The sequence below is a fragment of the Microcaecilia unicolor genome, chromosome 4 (genome assembly GCF_901765095.1).
Source record: "Microcaecilia unicolor chromosome 4, aMicUni1.1, whole genome shotgun sequence".
NCBI classification, from domain to species: Eukaryota; Metazoa; Chordata; class Amphibia; order Gymnophiona; family Siphonopidae; genus Microcaecilia; species Microcaecilia unicolor.
This window is the reverse complement of record NC_044034.1, coordinates 169,368,349-169,384,632: the sequence shown is the minus strand read 5'-3', so window position 1 is coordinate 169,384,632 and position 16,284 is coordinate 169,368,349. Positions and strand designations below refer to the sequence as shown.

The 16,284-nt window shown below is 46.8% G+C and overlaps 1 protein-coding gene across 1 annotated transcript in view; it reads right to left on the bottom strand.

The window, feature by feature from the left end:
- Nucleotides 1-16,284, bottom strand: part of NDUFS3 (NADH:ubiquinone oxidoreductase core subunit S3) — a 69,166-nt gene that overhangs the window by 35,409 nt on the left and 17,473 nt on the right. Inside the window, exon 2 of the mRNA XM_030200942.1 lies at nucleotides 5,753-5,818. Within this exon, the coding sequence (XP_030056802.1) occupies nucleotides 5,753-5,818 (66 nt within the window). The remainder of the gene's footprint in view (nucleotides 1-5,752; nucleotides 5,819-16,284) is intronic.

The following is a 16,284-nucleotide window of genomic DNA, read 5'->3' as shown; positions in this document are numbered from 1 at the left end:
AGCATACAGTGAGCGTGAGCCCACAGCCACATCTGGATGGTTTCCCGACACAGGGGGCAAGATCCGGTGCCCCCCTGCTTGTTGATGTAGTACATGGCAACCTGATTGTCTGTCCGAATTTGAATAATTTGATAGGACAGCTGATCTCTGAAAGCCTTTAGAGCATTCCAGACCGCTCGCAACTCCAGGAGGTTGATTTGAAGACCTTTTTCCTGGAGGGAATTGGGGATGACCTCCCCTTACACCCCCAATGGTCACTAACCCCATCCCACCCTCAAAAAAGAACTTTAAAATATTTTGTGCCAGCCTCAAATGTCGTACTCAGGTCCATTGCAGCAGTATGCAGGTCCCTGGAGCAGTTTTAGTGGGTGCAGTGCACTTCAGGCAGGCGAACCCAGGCCCATCTCCCCCCTACCCGTTACACTTGTGGTGGTAAATGTGAGCCCTCCAAAACCCACCAGAAATCCACTGGTGCCCCCCTTCACCCGTAAGGGCTATGGTAGTGGTGTACAGCTTTGGGTAGTGGGTTTTGGGGAGTTCAGCACACAACTTACGATTGTGAGTCCTCCTGGGACAGAGAAATATCCAGAGTACCTGAATGTAACTCACCTTGAGCTACTACTGAAAAAGGTGTGAGCAAAATCTAAATTAAATAAATAAATAAATAAATAAATAAGGTAAGGGAGCTATGTACCTGGGAGCTTTTTCTGAAGTCCACTGCAGTGCCCCCTAGGGTGCCCGGTTGGTGTCCTGGCATGTCAGAGGGACCAGTGCACTACGAATTCTGGCTCCTCCCACGACCAAAGGGTTTGCATTTGGTCGTTTCTGAGATGGGCGTTCTTAGTTTCCATTATCGTCGAAAATCAGAAATGACCAAGTCTAAGGACGACCATCTCTAGGGATGACCTAAATGTCAAGATTTGGGCGTCCCTGACCGTATTATTGAAACAAAAGATGGACACCCATCGTTCGTTTTGATAATACGGGTTTCCCCGCCCCTTGCCGGGACGTCCTGCGAGGAAGTCCTCAGGAAAACTTGGGCGCCCCTTTCGATTATGCCCCTCTCTGTCATGTCTGTTTTGTGGCTATTATTATTATTATTAAAATGTATAGCCTGCTCCTTCCAGTGCTCAAGGCGAGTTACAAATGTGCTTGAACAATATTTAAAACAATACAAGAACACGGAGTAGATTCAATAAATGGCACCCAAATTTGGGCACTGGGAAAAATTGGCGCTTAATGCTATTCTATAAAGGGCACTCTGAGATGAGCGCCCTTTATAGAACAGCGCATAGACTCGATTCCTGTGACTAAAATTAGGCACCAAGGCTTACACCTGCTGAAACCTGGTGTAAATCCTGGCATGTAACAGTTCTGTAACACTGCATGTAACTTTTGGTAATGCCCATGATCCGCCTGTACCCCTCCCATGTCTACGCCCTCTTTTGTGTTGCATGCGAGAGAATTTAGGCAAGGTACTTTATAGAATCACATATAGGCAGTTGCGCACACAACACCAAATCAGTGCCAATTAGCACCAATAATTAGCAGTCAATTATTGAGTGTTAATGGCTCATGAACTAATTTAGCTGCATGCATAACTCAAGATTGCACCCAAATCTGGGTGACCTTTATAGAATCTGGCAAAAATTGACAAATTTCAGCAATACATACGTTAATGCAACAGAGCAAACCAACAACACATCAGTTCTCGCCAGCAGAGTAAAAAAAGTGGTCATCAGTGTACTAATCCACAAATTATTCTTCCATGTTACTATTACAAGCCAGCTGGAAGAAGTAAGTTTTTAATTGCTTTCCAAATTCCAGTGTTTTTCAAGATAGATCTCAAAATTAATAGTAATGTATTCCGTAAATATGGTGCTGCAACAGAGAATACTCTTGCTCTGGTATCACACAATTTAGTATACTTTGTATACTTTAAATGTTGAGATTTTTCACTTTTATTGACTTCTAGGTTACTCTTTAAGGGCCAGACTCTTTCAGGAACCCCAAAGTCCTTGGTGACATAACACACTATCCCAAGGAAGCAAAGGAGAAAGGTTAACTTTAGCTTAAAATAGCTATCAGATTCATTGTTTGTACAACACAATTCAATATAGCCATGGTAAGCTATGCTGACATTTGCCTTTAAAGAGTAAGTTTAGGGGGCTGTGCACTGTAGCACAGGAGAGTTAAGTTTGAGTTTCTTCTCTAATGGGATCATCCAGGATTGGGTGCAGTGCAGAGGGAATGAGCTGGATGCCAGGGAAGGAGATAGCTTTCAAGAATATACTCTGTGCCATTCTTTCAGATATGGGATAATACAAGACAGGCATTCTTCAAACACAGCAGGGCACTGTGTGTTATTATCTGGATATGCAGATATGCTAGCGTTCTAATCCCGAATATAGTTCTATTCACTTTAACCTTCTCTTCCACAACCTTCCTTTTAGAAACATATTAACACCTCCTTTGATATAATTTAACTGCATTTTTTAAATAATTTCCTTTCATCCTTTTCCTAGATACAGAGCAGCAACTACTCCCCACTTAGGGGTGTTTTTATACAGCTATAGTAAAAATTGGCCTTAGTATACCCTTACATAGTTCTTTCCCATGCTAAGGTCATTTTTACCACTGCCAGAAACTGGCCAATTTTCCATTTTCTGAATTAATGGCCACATGATAATGCTCCAGTCAAACTTAAAGAAACCAATACTTCAATAAAGATTTCAAAATCACTTTCATAATATTTTTATATATTTGTAGTATCGCCAGCAAAACAAATTTTTTATGAGAAGAAATAGAACAGAGCTGGCGCTAAAAAGGTTTCAGGGGGAGTGTCCTTGAGACAGCTCGCTTTCGAGCGAAACATGCATGTCGGACTGTAGAACCCCTGGGTCCGACTATAAAAGGATTTTAAAAGATAAGTTAATTTATATATTAAACGTTTTTTCATAAAAATAGAGAAAGATATTAGAGTGAGCCAATGAAGAAGCAGATGTTGCTTACATTGCCATAAAAAATTTGTTTTGCTGGCGATGAACATCGCTGAGGTCACTACAAATATATAAAAATATTATGAAAGTGATTTTGAAATCTTTATTGAAGTATTGGTTTCTTTTTTTTTTTTATTTGTAAGAAGTCTTTTATTGAAAATTCTCAATAAACAATATACAATATTCATCGCTCTACACTGGTATGTTTACAATGTAGTCCAGGCAAGATGAAACCCAGGTAGTGCAATTTACTGCCACAGTACAGCAATGAAATATGAACTGTAGAAATTTCAACTTTTTTTTTTTGTTTTTGTTTTGAAAAAGAAAACATTTCCCCCCCCCCCATCCCCCATCTAATCAACCGCCCCCATCCATTATTAAATCCTACCCAATCCCTCCCGCCCCCATCTATTTCCCTGCCCTTCACAACTGTCTCACTATGTGTCATTCACACTTCTCACATGTGCCTGTTCTAAACATTACCTGCTGCATTAACAAAAAACTGCCATATATCATGCCACTTGTGCGTTTGATGTCTCCTGACTGCCAAGAGTCTTTCCATCTCGCACACATGTTTCAGTTTATTGTGCCATCTCTTAACCGACGGGACCCCCTGTTGTTTCCAGTGCTGTGCAATTGTCACTCGGGCAACACATACCGCCTGCCTCAGCAGCTTATGCTGCGCAGCCGGCATGCCCTCTACTTTTGCAGCAAAAACAAACACCGTCGAAGCCCAAGGAATGGGTGCTTGTAACCAGCTCTGCAGCCTGTTTTGAACCGCCTTCCAGAAAGCTCTCACTTTATGACAATTCCACCAAAGATGCCCCATCGTCCCCCTCATACCACACCCCCTCCAGCAGAGACCTGATATGTTTGGGTATATGCGCTGGAGGCGATCAGGAGTAAGGTACCACCTGTATAGCACCTTCATAGCATTTTCCTTTAGCGGGACGTGTATGTAGGGACGTGTCGCCTCACGTTCTATTCTCTCCCACCCCGGCACATCCAGTGTCACCCCCAGTTCCTTCTCCCATCCCCTCCTATGGCACTCATACACAGGGTTCTGCGCAGTGATATATTTGTAAAGTGTGCCTATCAAGCCTCTAGAAGTGGTTAACTTTTCACATATCTCCTCTAGGTAGCCTTTGGTCCGCTTAATTACCGTAGTAACTGCCTTGGTGCGGAAGAAGTGAGCTAATTGGTAGTATGCAAAATCGTCTCTCAACACCCCAGGGTATCGTGACTGCAGCTCTCCAAATTCAAGGAGAGTGTCTCCATCAAACAGCTGGTCCCATGTTCGCAGCCCTTCCCTGTACCACCTCATGACCGAACCGTCCGTCGTCCCAGGCAAGAATAACGGGTTGTGTGCTATAGGGGCCAAACGTGTCAAAGTACACCTGCCCCCCGGAAACAACTTATCCCAGTAGTGAAGGGTAACCTCCACCGAGGGACACACGCTCTCAGCTAGTTTGCGAAATGGCTTTGGTAGCCACATAAGTGCTCCCAACGGTGTCGTCCCCGCAGAGTGTTGCTCCAAATGCACCCACTGTCTGTCCGGGTATCCCTGGTACCACTCCAAAGCTACCTTTCCTTGGGCCGCCCGATAGTACCAGAAGACATTCGGGACTGCCAGGCCTCCCCGACGTCTCCCTTGATACAGTAGGGTACGAGACAGCCTAGGATGTTTTCCTGCCCAGACGAAACACACAATTCTATCTTGCAAAGAGGCAAGAAATCGTCTGGGCATCATTACAGGCAGCACCTGGAATAAGTATAAGATTCGTGGCAAGACATTCATCTTAAGAATTGCTATACGACCGAACCAGGAGACCTCTAAATCACCCCAGCGTTCCATATCTGCCGCAAGGGTTCGGACCAGGCCTCTGTAATTAGCTGAGAATAAGTCTGATAAGTTAGAAGTGAGGTTCACCCCCAAATATCGGATGTACCTACCCGCCCACCGAAAAGCATGAGCAGCTTTAAGTTCTGCAACTGTATCTTCCGGTAGAGTGATATTCAGGGCCTCAGACTTTGTCATATTTACTTTAAAGCCCGATACTATAGAATACTCCTCAATAAGTTGGGTAAGCCTAGGGAACGCGTTGTGGGGGCGGGTAATATACAGCAGAACATCATCCGCAAAGAGTGCCATTTTATGCATCCTCCCTGCCACAGTAGGCCCTGCAATCAGCGGATCCTGAAGTATTGGTTTCTTTACGTTTGACTGGATACCTAAAAACTACAGATTATATACATTGATGGTACCAGAAAGAATATTTTGAAATAAGCCATCGTCTGAGTATTACACATGATAATGCTGTCATTAGTGCCAAAAATTAGCACATGAGCCCTTATGCCACCTATTTTGTAGGCAGTAAGGACTCACATGCTAATCCCACGCTAAACAGTATGTGTTAACTGATTAGTGTAGAATTAATCCATACACACCCCCTCCAGAATTTTTTTTTTTTTTAAATTTTAGCACGTAGTTTGCATACACAGATTTGGAACTTACTGCAGGATGCATCAGCGCATCCCGTACTACGTCCTTTTAAACTGTGGTAAGCATATGCTAGTGCTTACTGCAGCTTCGTAAAAGGAGCACTTAGTATGCTGGTCAACTTGCTATTACTTGTTATCCTCTCTTCCTTCCTTTTTCCTGGAATATGATCCTCTTCTAGTTAAACGTAATATATCTGACACAATTTATGTTGTTTTGTCATATAATCTGAGAATAAATATCTAGAACGTACGCTTGGTTTCTGTTGTTGTTCCCTCAAACCTGGTTTGTAACAAGAATGTAGGACGCTGGACAGTAGCTGAAAGTTAAAAAAAAGTTGTTAGTTCCTTGAATGAAATATGAAAAAATATACCTCCAGATATATTAATTCCCAACAAATACAAAATAAGTGCTTTTTAGAACAGAAAGAATAAAAGTAGCAATAGTAAAGGATTAAAGAAGTGATGAGCAGAAAGAACAGTCAGGGAAAGGCACAAGTTAGTTAGGACAAAAGTTTGACGGTTGAAAGATGGTAACAGTACAAGCAGAACAGTATGATATCTTAGACAGCCTTGGCTCAACCTCCCATGCATTTCTTTAGGAAAGTTATAAACATTGCCTACCCATTCTGAGGCAATGAAGGAGACACACAAAACTAGAAGCATTTCTTTTGAGAAAAAAATGTTAACTCCCCCCCCCCCCCCCCCCCAAATCACATTTCATCTTTGAAAAGTGCAAAAGTGTGATGCCATCTGAGGATCTGCCTTCACACAAGGCCTAGCAGAACTAGAACCATTCCAAACTTATAAGAAAGAGACATACACATAAAAACATAAATCATAATACACGCACACACTGTTTTTGTTTCTGCTGAACCAAGGCTGATAATACCTGGGAGAAGCAATAAAGTGCTGGGGCGTGATGAGTAGGGGGAGTGAAGCTATAGGGACTGAAGAAATTATAAAGGAGAAAGAATAAGAGAAATGAGCATTATCAAAATCTCTTCTATAGGGCTGGCTTAACTATTAGGAAAGAGTAAGTAATCTCTAGTGTAAGGGAGGTGGAGGTGGCAGCAGCTTCAAGGAGTGGGATGTGTGGGAGGGAGGAGGAAAACTGCAACTACATTTAAAGCAAAGCAACTGGCTAGTTACACAAATTCAAAAGAACCCTCAGTCTGTATTTTTACTCATGGGGAGCAAGGCCAATTGCCTCTTTACCCAAGTAAATGGCCCTCATTGTATTTATGTGTATGTGAAGCACATTTTATACATTTTTACCAGATTGTTCTGAAGATACAGGTGTTGTTGGAGCCAGGTTCTCAACCCAGTCCTCAGAATACACCTAGCCAGTCAGGTTTTCAGGATACTCACAATGAATATGAATGAAATAGATGTGCATAGAATGGGCAAAAGGTAAAGCGAATGATACATACCTGTAGCAGGAGTTCTCCGAGGACAGCAGGCTGATTGTTCTCACGACTGGGTTGACGTCCACGGCAGCCCCCACCAACCGGAACAAAACTTTGCGGGCAGTCCCGCATACAGGGTACGCCCACCGCGCATGCGCGGCAGTCTTCCCGCCCGTGCGCGACCGTTCCCACTCAGTTGAATGACAAGCAAAATAAGTAAAAATGCAACTCCAAAGGGGAGGAGGGAGGGTAGGTGAGAACAATCAGCCTGCTGTCCTCGGAGAACACCTGCTACAGGTATGTATCATTCGCTTTCTCCGAGGACAAGCAGGCTGCTTGTTCTCACGACTGGGGTATCCCTAGCTCTCAGGCTCACTCAAAACAAGAACCCAGGTCAATTGAACCTCGCAACGGCGAGGGCATAACAGAAATTGACCTACGAAGAACAACTAACTGAGAGTGCAGCCTGACCAGAATAAATTCGGGTCCTGGAGGGTGGAGTTGGATTTAAACCCCAAACAGATTCTGCAGCGACTGCCCGAACCGACTGTCGCGTCAGGTATCCTGCTGGAGGCAGTAATGTGATGTGAATGTGTGGACAGATGACCACGTCGCAGCCTTGCAAATCTCTTCAATAGTGGCTGACTTCAAGTGAGCCACCGACGCTGCCATGGCTCTGACACTATGAGCCGTGACATGACCCTCAAGAGTCAGCCCAGCCTGGGCGTAAGTGAAGGAAATGCAATCTGCTAGCCAATTGGAGATGGTGCGTTTCCCGACAGCGACCCCTTTCCTATTGGGGTCGAAGGAAATAAACAATTGGGCGGACTGTCTGTGGGGCTGTGTCCGTTCCAAATAGAAGGCCAACGCTCGCTTGCAGTCCAATGTGTGCAACTGACGTTCAGCAGGGCGGGTATGCGGTCTGGGAAAGAATGTTGGCAAGACAATTGACTGGTTAAGATGGAACTCCGACACCACCTTTGGCAGGAACTTAGGGTGAGTGCGGAGCACTACTCTGTTATGATGAAATTTAGTATACGGAGCATGAGCTACCAGGGCTTGAAGCTCACTGACCCTACGAGCTGAAGTAACTGCCACCAAGAAAATGACCTTCCAGGTCAAGTACTTCAGATGGCAAGAATTCAGTGGCTCAAAAGGAGGTTTCATCAGCTGGGTGAGGACGACGTTGAGATCCCATGACACTGCTGGAGGCTTGACAGGGGGCCTTGACAAAAGCAAGCCTCTCATGAATCGAACGACTAAAGGCTCTCAAGAGATGGCTTTACCCTCTACACGATAATGGTAAGCACTAATCGCACTAAGGTGATTCCTTACTGAGTTGGTCTTGAGGCCAGACTCTGATAAGTGTAGAAGGTATTCAAGCAGGTTCTGTGCAGGACAAGAGCGAGGTTCTAGGACCTTGCTCTCACACCAAACGACAAACCTCCTCCACTTGAAAAAGTAACTCTTTTTAGTGGAATCCTTTCTAGAGGCAAGCAAGACACGGGAGACACCCTCAGACAGACCCAACGAAGCGAAGTCTACGCCTTCAACATCCAGGCCGTGAGAGCCAGAGACTGAAGGTTGGGGTGCAGAAGCGCTCCATCGTTCTGCGAAATGAGAGTCGGAAAACACTCCAATCTCCACGGTTCTTCGGAGGACAACTCCAGAAGAAGAGGGAACCAGATCTGGCGGGGCCAAAAAGGCGCTATCAGAATCATGGTGCCGTGGTCTTGCTTGAGCTTCAGTAAGGTCTTCCCCACCAAAGGTATGGGAGGATAAGCATACAGGAGGCCGGTCCCCCAATGGAGGAGAAAGGCATCCGACGCTAGTCTGCCATGTGCCTGGAACAGAACAGAAGCAGCTTGTGGTTGGTCTGAGAGGCGAAAAGGTCCACCGAGGGGGTGCCCCACTCTCGGAAGATCTTGCGTACCACTCTGGAATGGAGCGACCACTCGTGCGGTTGCATGACTCTGCTCAGTCTGTCGGCCAGACTGTTGTTTACACCTGCCAGGTATGTGGCTTGGAGAAGCATGCCGAACTGGCAGGCCCAACGCCACATCCCGACGGCTTCCTGACACAGGGGGCGAGATCCGGTGCCCCCCTGCTTGTTGATGTAATACATTGCAACCTGATTGTCTGTCCGAATTTGGATAATTTGGTAGGACAACCGATCTCTGAAGGCCTTCAGTGCGTTCCAGACCGCTCGGAGCTCCAGGAGGTTGATCTGAAGATCCTTTTCCTAGAGGGACCACAGTCCCTGGGTGTGAAGCCCATCGACATGAGCTCCCCACCCCAGGCGAGATGCATCCGTCGTTAGCACTTTCGTGGGCTGTGGAATTTGGAATGGGCGTCCCAGGGTCAAATTGTCCCGAATGGTCCACCAGTGCAGTGAAGTGCGGCAACTGGTGGAGAGGCGGATGACATCTTCTAGATTCCCGGTGGCCTGGCACCACTGGGAAGCTAGGGTCCATTGAGCAGATCTCATGTGAAGACGAGCCATGGGAGTCACATGAACTGTGGAGGCCATATGACCTAGGAGTCTCAACATCTGCCGAGCTGTGACCTGCTGAGACGCTCTGGTCTGGGAAGCGAGGGACAGGAGGTTGTGGGCCCTCGCTTCGGGAAGAAAGGCCTGAGCCGTCTGAGAATTCAGCAGAGCTCCTATGAATTCCAGAGATTGGACTGGCTGGAGATGGGACTTTGGGTAATTTATCACAAACCCCAGCAGCTCCAGGAGGTGAATAGTGCACTGCATGGACCGGAGAGCTCCCGCCTCCGAGGTGTTCTTGACCAGCCAATCGTCGAGATATGGGAACACATGCACTCCCAGCTTGCGTAGATATGCCGCAACCACCACGAGGCACTTCATGAACACCCGTGGGGCAGAGGCGAGCCCAAAGGGCAGCACACAATACTGAAAGTGCCGTGCGCCCAGGCGGAATCTGAGATACTGTCTGTGAGCTGGCAGTATCGGGATGTGGGTGTATGCGTCCTTTAAATCCAGGGAACATAGCCAATCGTTTTTCTGAATCATTGGCAGAAGGGTGCCCAAGGAAAGCATCCTGAACTTCTCTTTGACCAGATATTTGTTCAGGCCTCTCAGGTCTAGGATGGGGCGCATCCCCCCTGTTTTCTTTTCCACAAGGAAGAACCTGGAATAGAATCCCTGCCCTTCCTGCCCAGGTGGCACGGGCTCGACCGCATTGGCGCTGAGAAGGGCGGAGAGTTCCTCTGCAAGTACCCTCTTGTGCTGGGAGCTGAAGGATTGGGCTTCCGGAGGACAATTTGGTGGAGGGGAGGCCAAATTCAGGGCGTATCCGCACCGCACTATTTGGAGAACCCACTGGTCGGAGGTTATTAGAGGCCACCTTTGGTGAAAAAATTTTAACCTCCCCCCGACTGGCAGATCGTCCGGTACGGACACTTTGATGGCGGCTATGTTCCCATGGATCCAGTCAAAAGCCCGTCCCTGGCTTTTGCTGTGGAGGCGCAGGGGGCTGCTTAGGCGCACGCTATTGACGGGAACGAGCGCGCTGGGGCTGTCCCTGTGCCTGATGAGGCCTTCGGGCCGGCTGGGTGTACCTACGCTTGTTGTAGGTGTAGGGCGCAGCCTGCCTGGCCCGGGAAAAACGTCCACCTGCTGAGGTGGATGCTGAAGGCGCCCGGTGGGAGAGCTTGTCGAGGGCGGTTTTCTGCTGGTGTAGTTGGTCCACCAGCTGCTCGACCTTCTCACCAAAAATATTATCCCCCCGGCAAGCGACATCAGCCAGCCTCTGCTGGGTGCGGTTGTCCAGGTCAGAGGTACGCAGCCATGAGAGCCTGCGCATCACTATACCTTGGGCCGCAGCACGAGATGCCACATCACAGGTGTCATATATACCCCTGGACAGGAACTTTCTGCACGCCTTCAGCTGCCTGACCACCTCCTGAAAAGGCCTGGACTGCTCCGGGGGGAGCTTGTCGACCAGGTCTGCCAGTTGCTTCACATTATTCCGCATGTGTATGCTCGTGTAGAGCTGGTAGGACTGGATGCGGGTCAGGAGCATTGAAGATTGGTAGGCCTTCCTCCCAAACGAGTCCAGAGTGCGAGACTCCCGCCCCGGGGGCGCCGAGGCGGTATCCCTCGAACTCCGTGCCCTCTTGAGAGCAGAGTCCACGACCGCCGAGTCATGAGGCAATTGAGGCCGCATTAACTCTGGGTCCGAGTGGATCCTGTATTGGGACTCCGCTTTCTTGGGGATAGTGGAATTAGATAATGGTCTCAACCAGTTCCGAAGCAGTGTCTCTTTGAGGACATTGTGCAATGGCACCGTGGAGGACTCACTAGGTGGTGATGGATAGTCGAGGACCTCGAGCATCTCAGCCCTCGGCTCATCCACAGAGACCACAGGGAAGGGAATGCAAATCGACATATCCCTGACGAAAGAGGCAAAGGAGAGGCTCTCAGGTGGCGAGAGCTTTCTCTCTGGTGAAGGAGTGGGGTCGGAGGGAAGGCCCACAGACTCCTCTGAGGAGAAATATCTGGGGTCCTCCTCCTCCCCCCACGAGGCCTCTTCCTCGGTGTCGGACATGAGCTCTTGCAGCTCAGTCCTCAACCGGGCCCGGCTCGACTTCGAGGCACCGAGGCCTCGGTGGCGTCGTCGAGCAGTGGACTCCCGCGCCGGCGGAGATGAAGCTCCCTCCATCGACGTCGACGGGGACTCCACCTGCGTGGCGGTCGAGACCGGCGTCGGCGTCGAAGGCCTCGGCACCGGGCTAGAGCACGCCGGCGCCTCCATCAACGGCGCCGAGGGCGCAAGCACCCCCGGCGCCGGCACAGTCTGGCGCATCAGCCCTTCCAGGATCCCCGGAAGGATGGCTCGGAGGCACTCGTCTAGGCCCGCTGTCGGGAAAGGCGAGGGGGCCGGTAGAGGTGTCGGAAGCTGGTCGGGTCCAGGAGACGGCACCGAAGTGCTGGCACCCTGGCGTGATGATACCTCTACTACAGAGGGGGACCTCTCCTCTCGGCGCTGCCGCTTCCTCGGCGTCGAATCATCCCTGGCGCCGGGAGCCGTATGCGACCGATGACAGTGCTTCTTTGCCTTTTTTCGGTGCCCGTCATCGGCGCTCGGTGGAATTGAAGAGGAGGAAGTAGATCCTCCTCGGCCTCGAGGGATCGGGTCCGACAGGGTTCGGTCCCGAGAGCCCTGGGTAGAGGGAGTGACCGGGGCCGATTGCCCACGCGGCCGCTCACCCCTGCCGTCTCCGGAAGACCGGCGGGCCGACGGGACCTGTGCTCCTGGGGTCGGTGCCGTCGGTGCCGATTTCGTGGACATCGGTACCGGTACCGAAGATCCGGCCGTCGACACCGATGCCGTCAAAGTCGACGTCGAGGGGCCGGCGCAAGTTCTAAAAAGACGGTCCCGTAGAACTTGCCTCGCCACCTGTGTCCGTTTCCGTAAACCGAGACACAAGGTGCACGTCTTGGTATCGTGCTCCGGCCCGAGGCACTGGAGGCACCAAGCGTGAGTGTCGGTCTGCGAGATATGCCGGCCGCACCGACCACACTTCTTAAATCCGCTCGGGAACTTCGAGGACATCGACGGAAAAATCGCGTTGGCGAAGTCAAAGTCGTCGATGGTGGCGGTAAAATTCACGCCTCGAAAAATAAATCGACCGCGCGGCCACAAGGCCGCAACGAGACATCCCCTCTAAAAAGACGAGGGAAAACAAAGTTCTTTTTTTTTTTTTCGAACAAAATAAAACAGAAAAGTGAATAAAACAGAACGAAGAAAAGCTCGCGGCGAACGCGCGATCCGGTTTCCGGGGCTGACAGAGAGAGAGACAAACGCAGCTCTCTCCAGCGCGGAAAAGAAAAGACTGAGCGGGAACGGTCGCGCATGGGCGGGAAGACGGCCGCGCATGCGCAGTGGGCGTACCCTGCGTGCGGGACCGCACGCAAAGTTTTGTTCCGGTTGGTGGGGGCTGCCGTGGACGTCAACCCAGTCATGAGAACAAGCAGCCTGCTTGTCCTCGGAGAAAAGATGGATATAGCAGGATCCCCAGGATCCTCCCGGATACGATTACAAAACCTTTAAAAGTTATTTTTTTTTCTTTGCCCAGTTGTTTACATACAGACATTTTACATATATCCTCCAAAACAAATTTTTTTTTAAAAGAAGACTGTTGATGTATTTAACGCTGAAGATTATTCTCCCGGACCCTCCTATTTGCACAACGATCTTGTCCTCCTTAAAAGTTGCGAGGCCCCATGCGACAGTAATGTTACATCACAGGGGGCATGATTTAGCGGGATCTGGTGTTCTCGAGGTTAAAATAAAGTTTAATTACAGAAGGAGCTCTTCTTTGTTTTGACGGCCACCACTGCTTACAATATGCAGCGATCACCAGCCATAACCCAGCACTGCATACTGGGTGATGGCTGGCAAATCTTCAAGAAGGTTTAATAGAGTGGAATGGCCAATCTTCAAGGAGGTTTAATAGAGTGGAGTGGAAGTGAGCCTATCTGGTCCACTGTAAGTTAGGAAGTCATTTGGTTAATCTCTGTTTCCACTCCCCCACGCAGCCGTCATTGCCGCTCACTCAAAACACAGTAAGCAAACCTATGAGCTGCTGTATCCACGTTGTCGTTCTTTATTGTTGGTCCATCTGTAACAAGTTTAAAGCTGTTTTTATTGGATAGGCAGTGCCTTACAAGGTGGAGGGGAAAAGACATAATCGAATATCACTAAAACAGCTTCAAAAATTATTGTATCTAGTAGAAACAGCAGTTATAAATTCTGTACTTTGTGCTCATTTTTCTTCACTGTTCTTCTATACGATTCAGATAGCCAAATTTCAGGAGGAATAGGGGGGAGGGAGAAGATCAAAGAGGAGTTGTGGGGGCTGTTGGAACAGTCAAGGGTCTGTGAGGGGGGGGGAGGGTTATTTTCAAAATATATTTGTCAGTACTCCAGATGCTTTGTTATTTCCAGTGCTGTATTGTGGTTTTCATTGGAGTTCTAGATGCCTGCTTTTTTCTTCATGATGACAATAAAGATAGTTCTCTATAAAAATCCTTGCAAAAGTTTTAATGCCTATGTGTGTGATTTTTTTTTAAAATTTGACAGAAATGTCATTTATTCCCCGATGAACATATAACACAAAATTTTAAATCTGCAAAACAGCATTAAAAATTATTGTACCTGCTAGACACAGCAGAAACTCTCGTTGCATATGTCCAAATCTTTCTGGAAGGGCTGCTTACACCTAGATCCAGCTGTATTCATTGTCTGAGGGGCAGCATAGACCTAGATTCTGCTTCTCATCAGAAGACCTGCATACATCAGGATCCTGGTGTATTTTGGATCAGAATGGCTGCATATACCATGATCCAGGTGTATTTTGGATCAGAAGGGCTGCATGCATCAAGATCATGGCATACTTCTCATCAGAAGGGCTGCATACACCAGGATCCCGGTCTATTTTCGATCAGAAGGGCTGCATGCATCAAGATCCTGGAGTATATCGGATCAGAAAGTCTGCAAACACCAGGATCCTGGTCTATTTTGGATCAAAAGGGCTGCATACACCAAGATCATGGCATACTTCTCATCAGAAGGGCTTCATACACCAGGATCCCGGTCTATTTTCGATCAGAAGGGCTGCATACACCAGAATCCTGGTCTAATTCTCATCAGAAGGGATACATACACCAGGATCCTGCATTATTTCACATCAGAAGGGATATGTAAACTAGGATGGCAAAAGGTAAAAGACGGATACAGTGGGATCCTTCCGGATTCAATTAGAAAACCTTTAAAAGTTCATTTTTTTCTTTGCCCAGTCTTTTCAAAGAAGCATCCCAGTCTTTTATTATTATTATTTATTTATAACAATTTTACAATTATAATCAAGTGTAACTTGTTGGAAAGCTATACAATTTGCATTATACTTTTAAAGGTACAAAAACTAGAAAAGTAGAGAGAAAATGAAAGTTCTCGCTCAAGTCCACTATATATGGAACAAGATGTTAAGAAATGGAGCACTCCAGTCTTAAGGTAGTACTAACAGATCCAGAAGATCCCAGGGATCCCGCAAATCTGGCTTTACACCATCCTCAGCGTTTCTCTTGCTCAGATTAAACCTTGGTGTACTGTGTTGCTTCAAACCAAACTGAAGACACCCTAAGAATCATTCAAACACTGATAAATAGACACACAGAAAGCATTTAAAAAAAAGATGAAAACCACAAACAGGACAAAGGCAATAGAGCACATAATCACTCAGTATTAATGGAGAACAAAGACAGAATTGGAAATGAGACAAATATGCATGTTAGCTGGTTCACAGGGACATTTTTAATGGCATCATTGCACTGATGCACACCCTTTATCAGCGCAGAGAGATTGATATCAAGAAAGGAAAAACTACTGTATCCTCTAAAGAAATTGTTGTTGTCCCATGAAGACAGATAACAAACCAGAGAATGGAGAATGATGATTCAATACTGGTTGTCCAATGTAAGAGTGCTATTAAATTCTTGTGTGCTTATAACAGAAGCAGAATGCTTACATAAAAAAAGATATAAAGCTTTAGAAAAAAAAAAGACAATTCTGTACACAACCAATACAACATACATAATACCTACAGACATAACATTAATTTCATGTACGTGTGCTAAGGCAAAATAATTTATATATCTCCACTCCCCAGGAAAATAAATCTTTCAAAGAACTATACCCTCCCCCTTTGTTCTCAATTGTTCCCCCTACAAATACCCTAATAATACCTCGGGTGAACAATGTGAGACTTGATAGAGCTGAGAAGTAATTATTAAAACTAAACAATCCCTCTTAAAGCTAGAGGGGGAAATAAACTAAAAAAAACTCAATTGAGCAAAGTTTATGTTTCAAAGTAATTATTTTTTATTTACTTACTATTAAATTTGGGTAACATAAAGTATTTTCTTTTTCTTTCAGAAAAACACAAGTTCACTTCATCCCCACCCACAGAATCACATCAGATAAGTAGTCCCCTGAAACAACAGTAACAATCTATGCTTTATAAAATATAGTCTCTTAGCAATTATTATTTTTCTGTTTCTTTAAATTGGTAAGAGATGATCCTTTGTTCTTTTGTTTTTGTCTTATCTAGATTATTATTCGGATTCCTGGTAAGGTAAGTATTAACAGCCTATAGTTTTATTGTAGAATCTTGGTTAGCTCACTTAACAGTTTTTTTTCCCTCTTGAGTAGACACCTTTAAGGATATGTTTCCAGCTTTCTTTAACGTTGGGTACCATTAGAAATTTAGATGAACCCAGGAGTCAGGAGTCAGGAAGCAGGACCTCCTGAACCAAGGAACCTACTACACTGAGCTAAAAAAAAACCCAA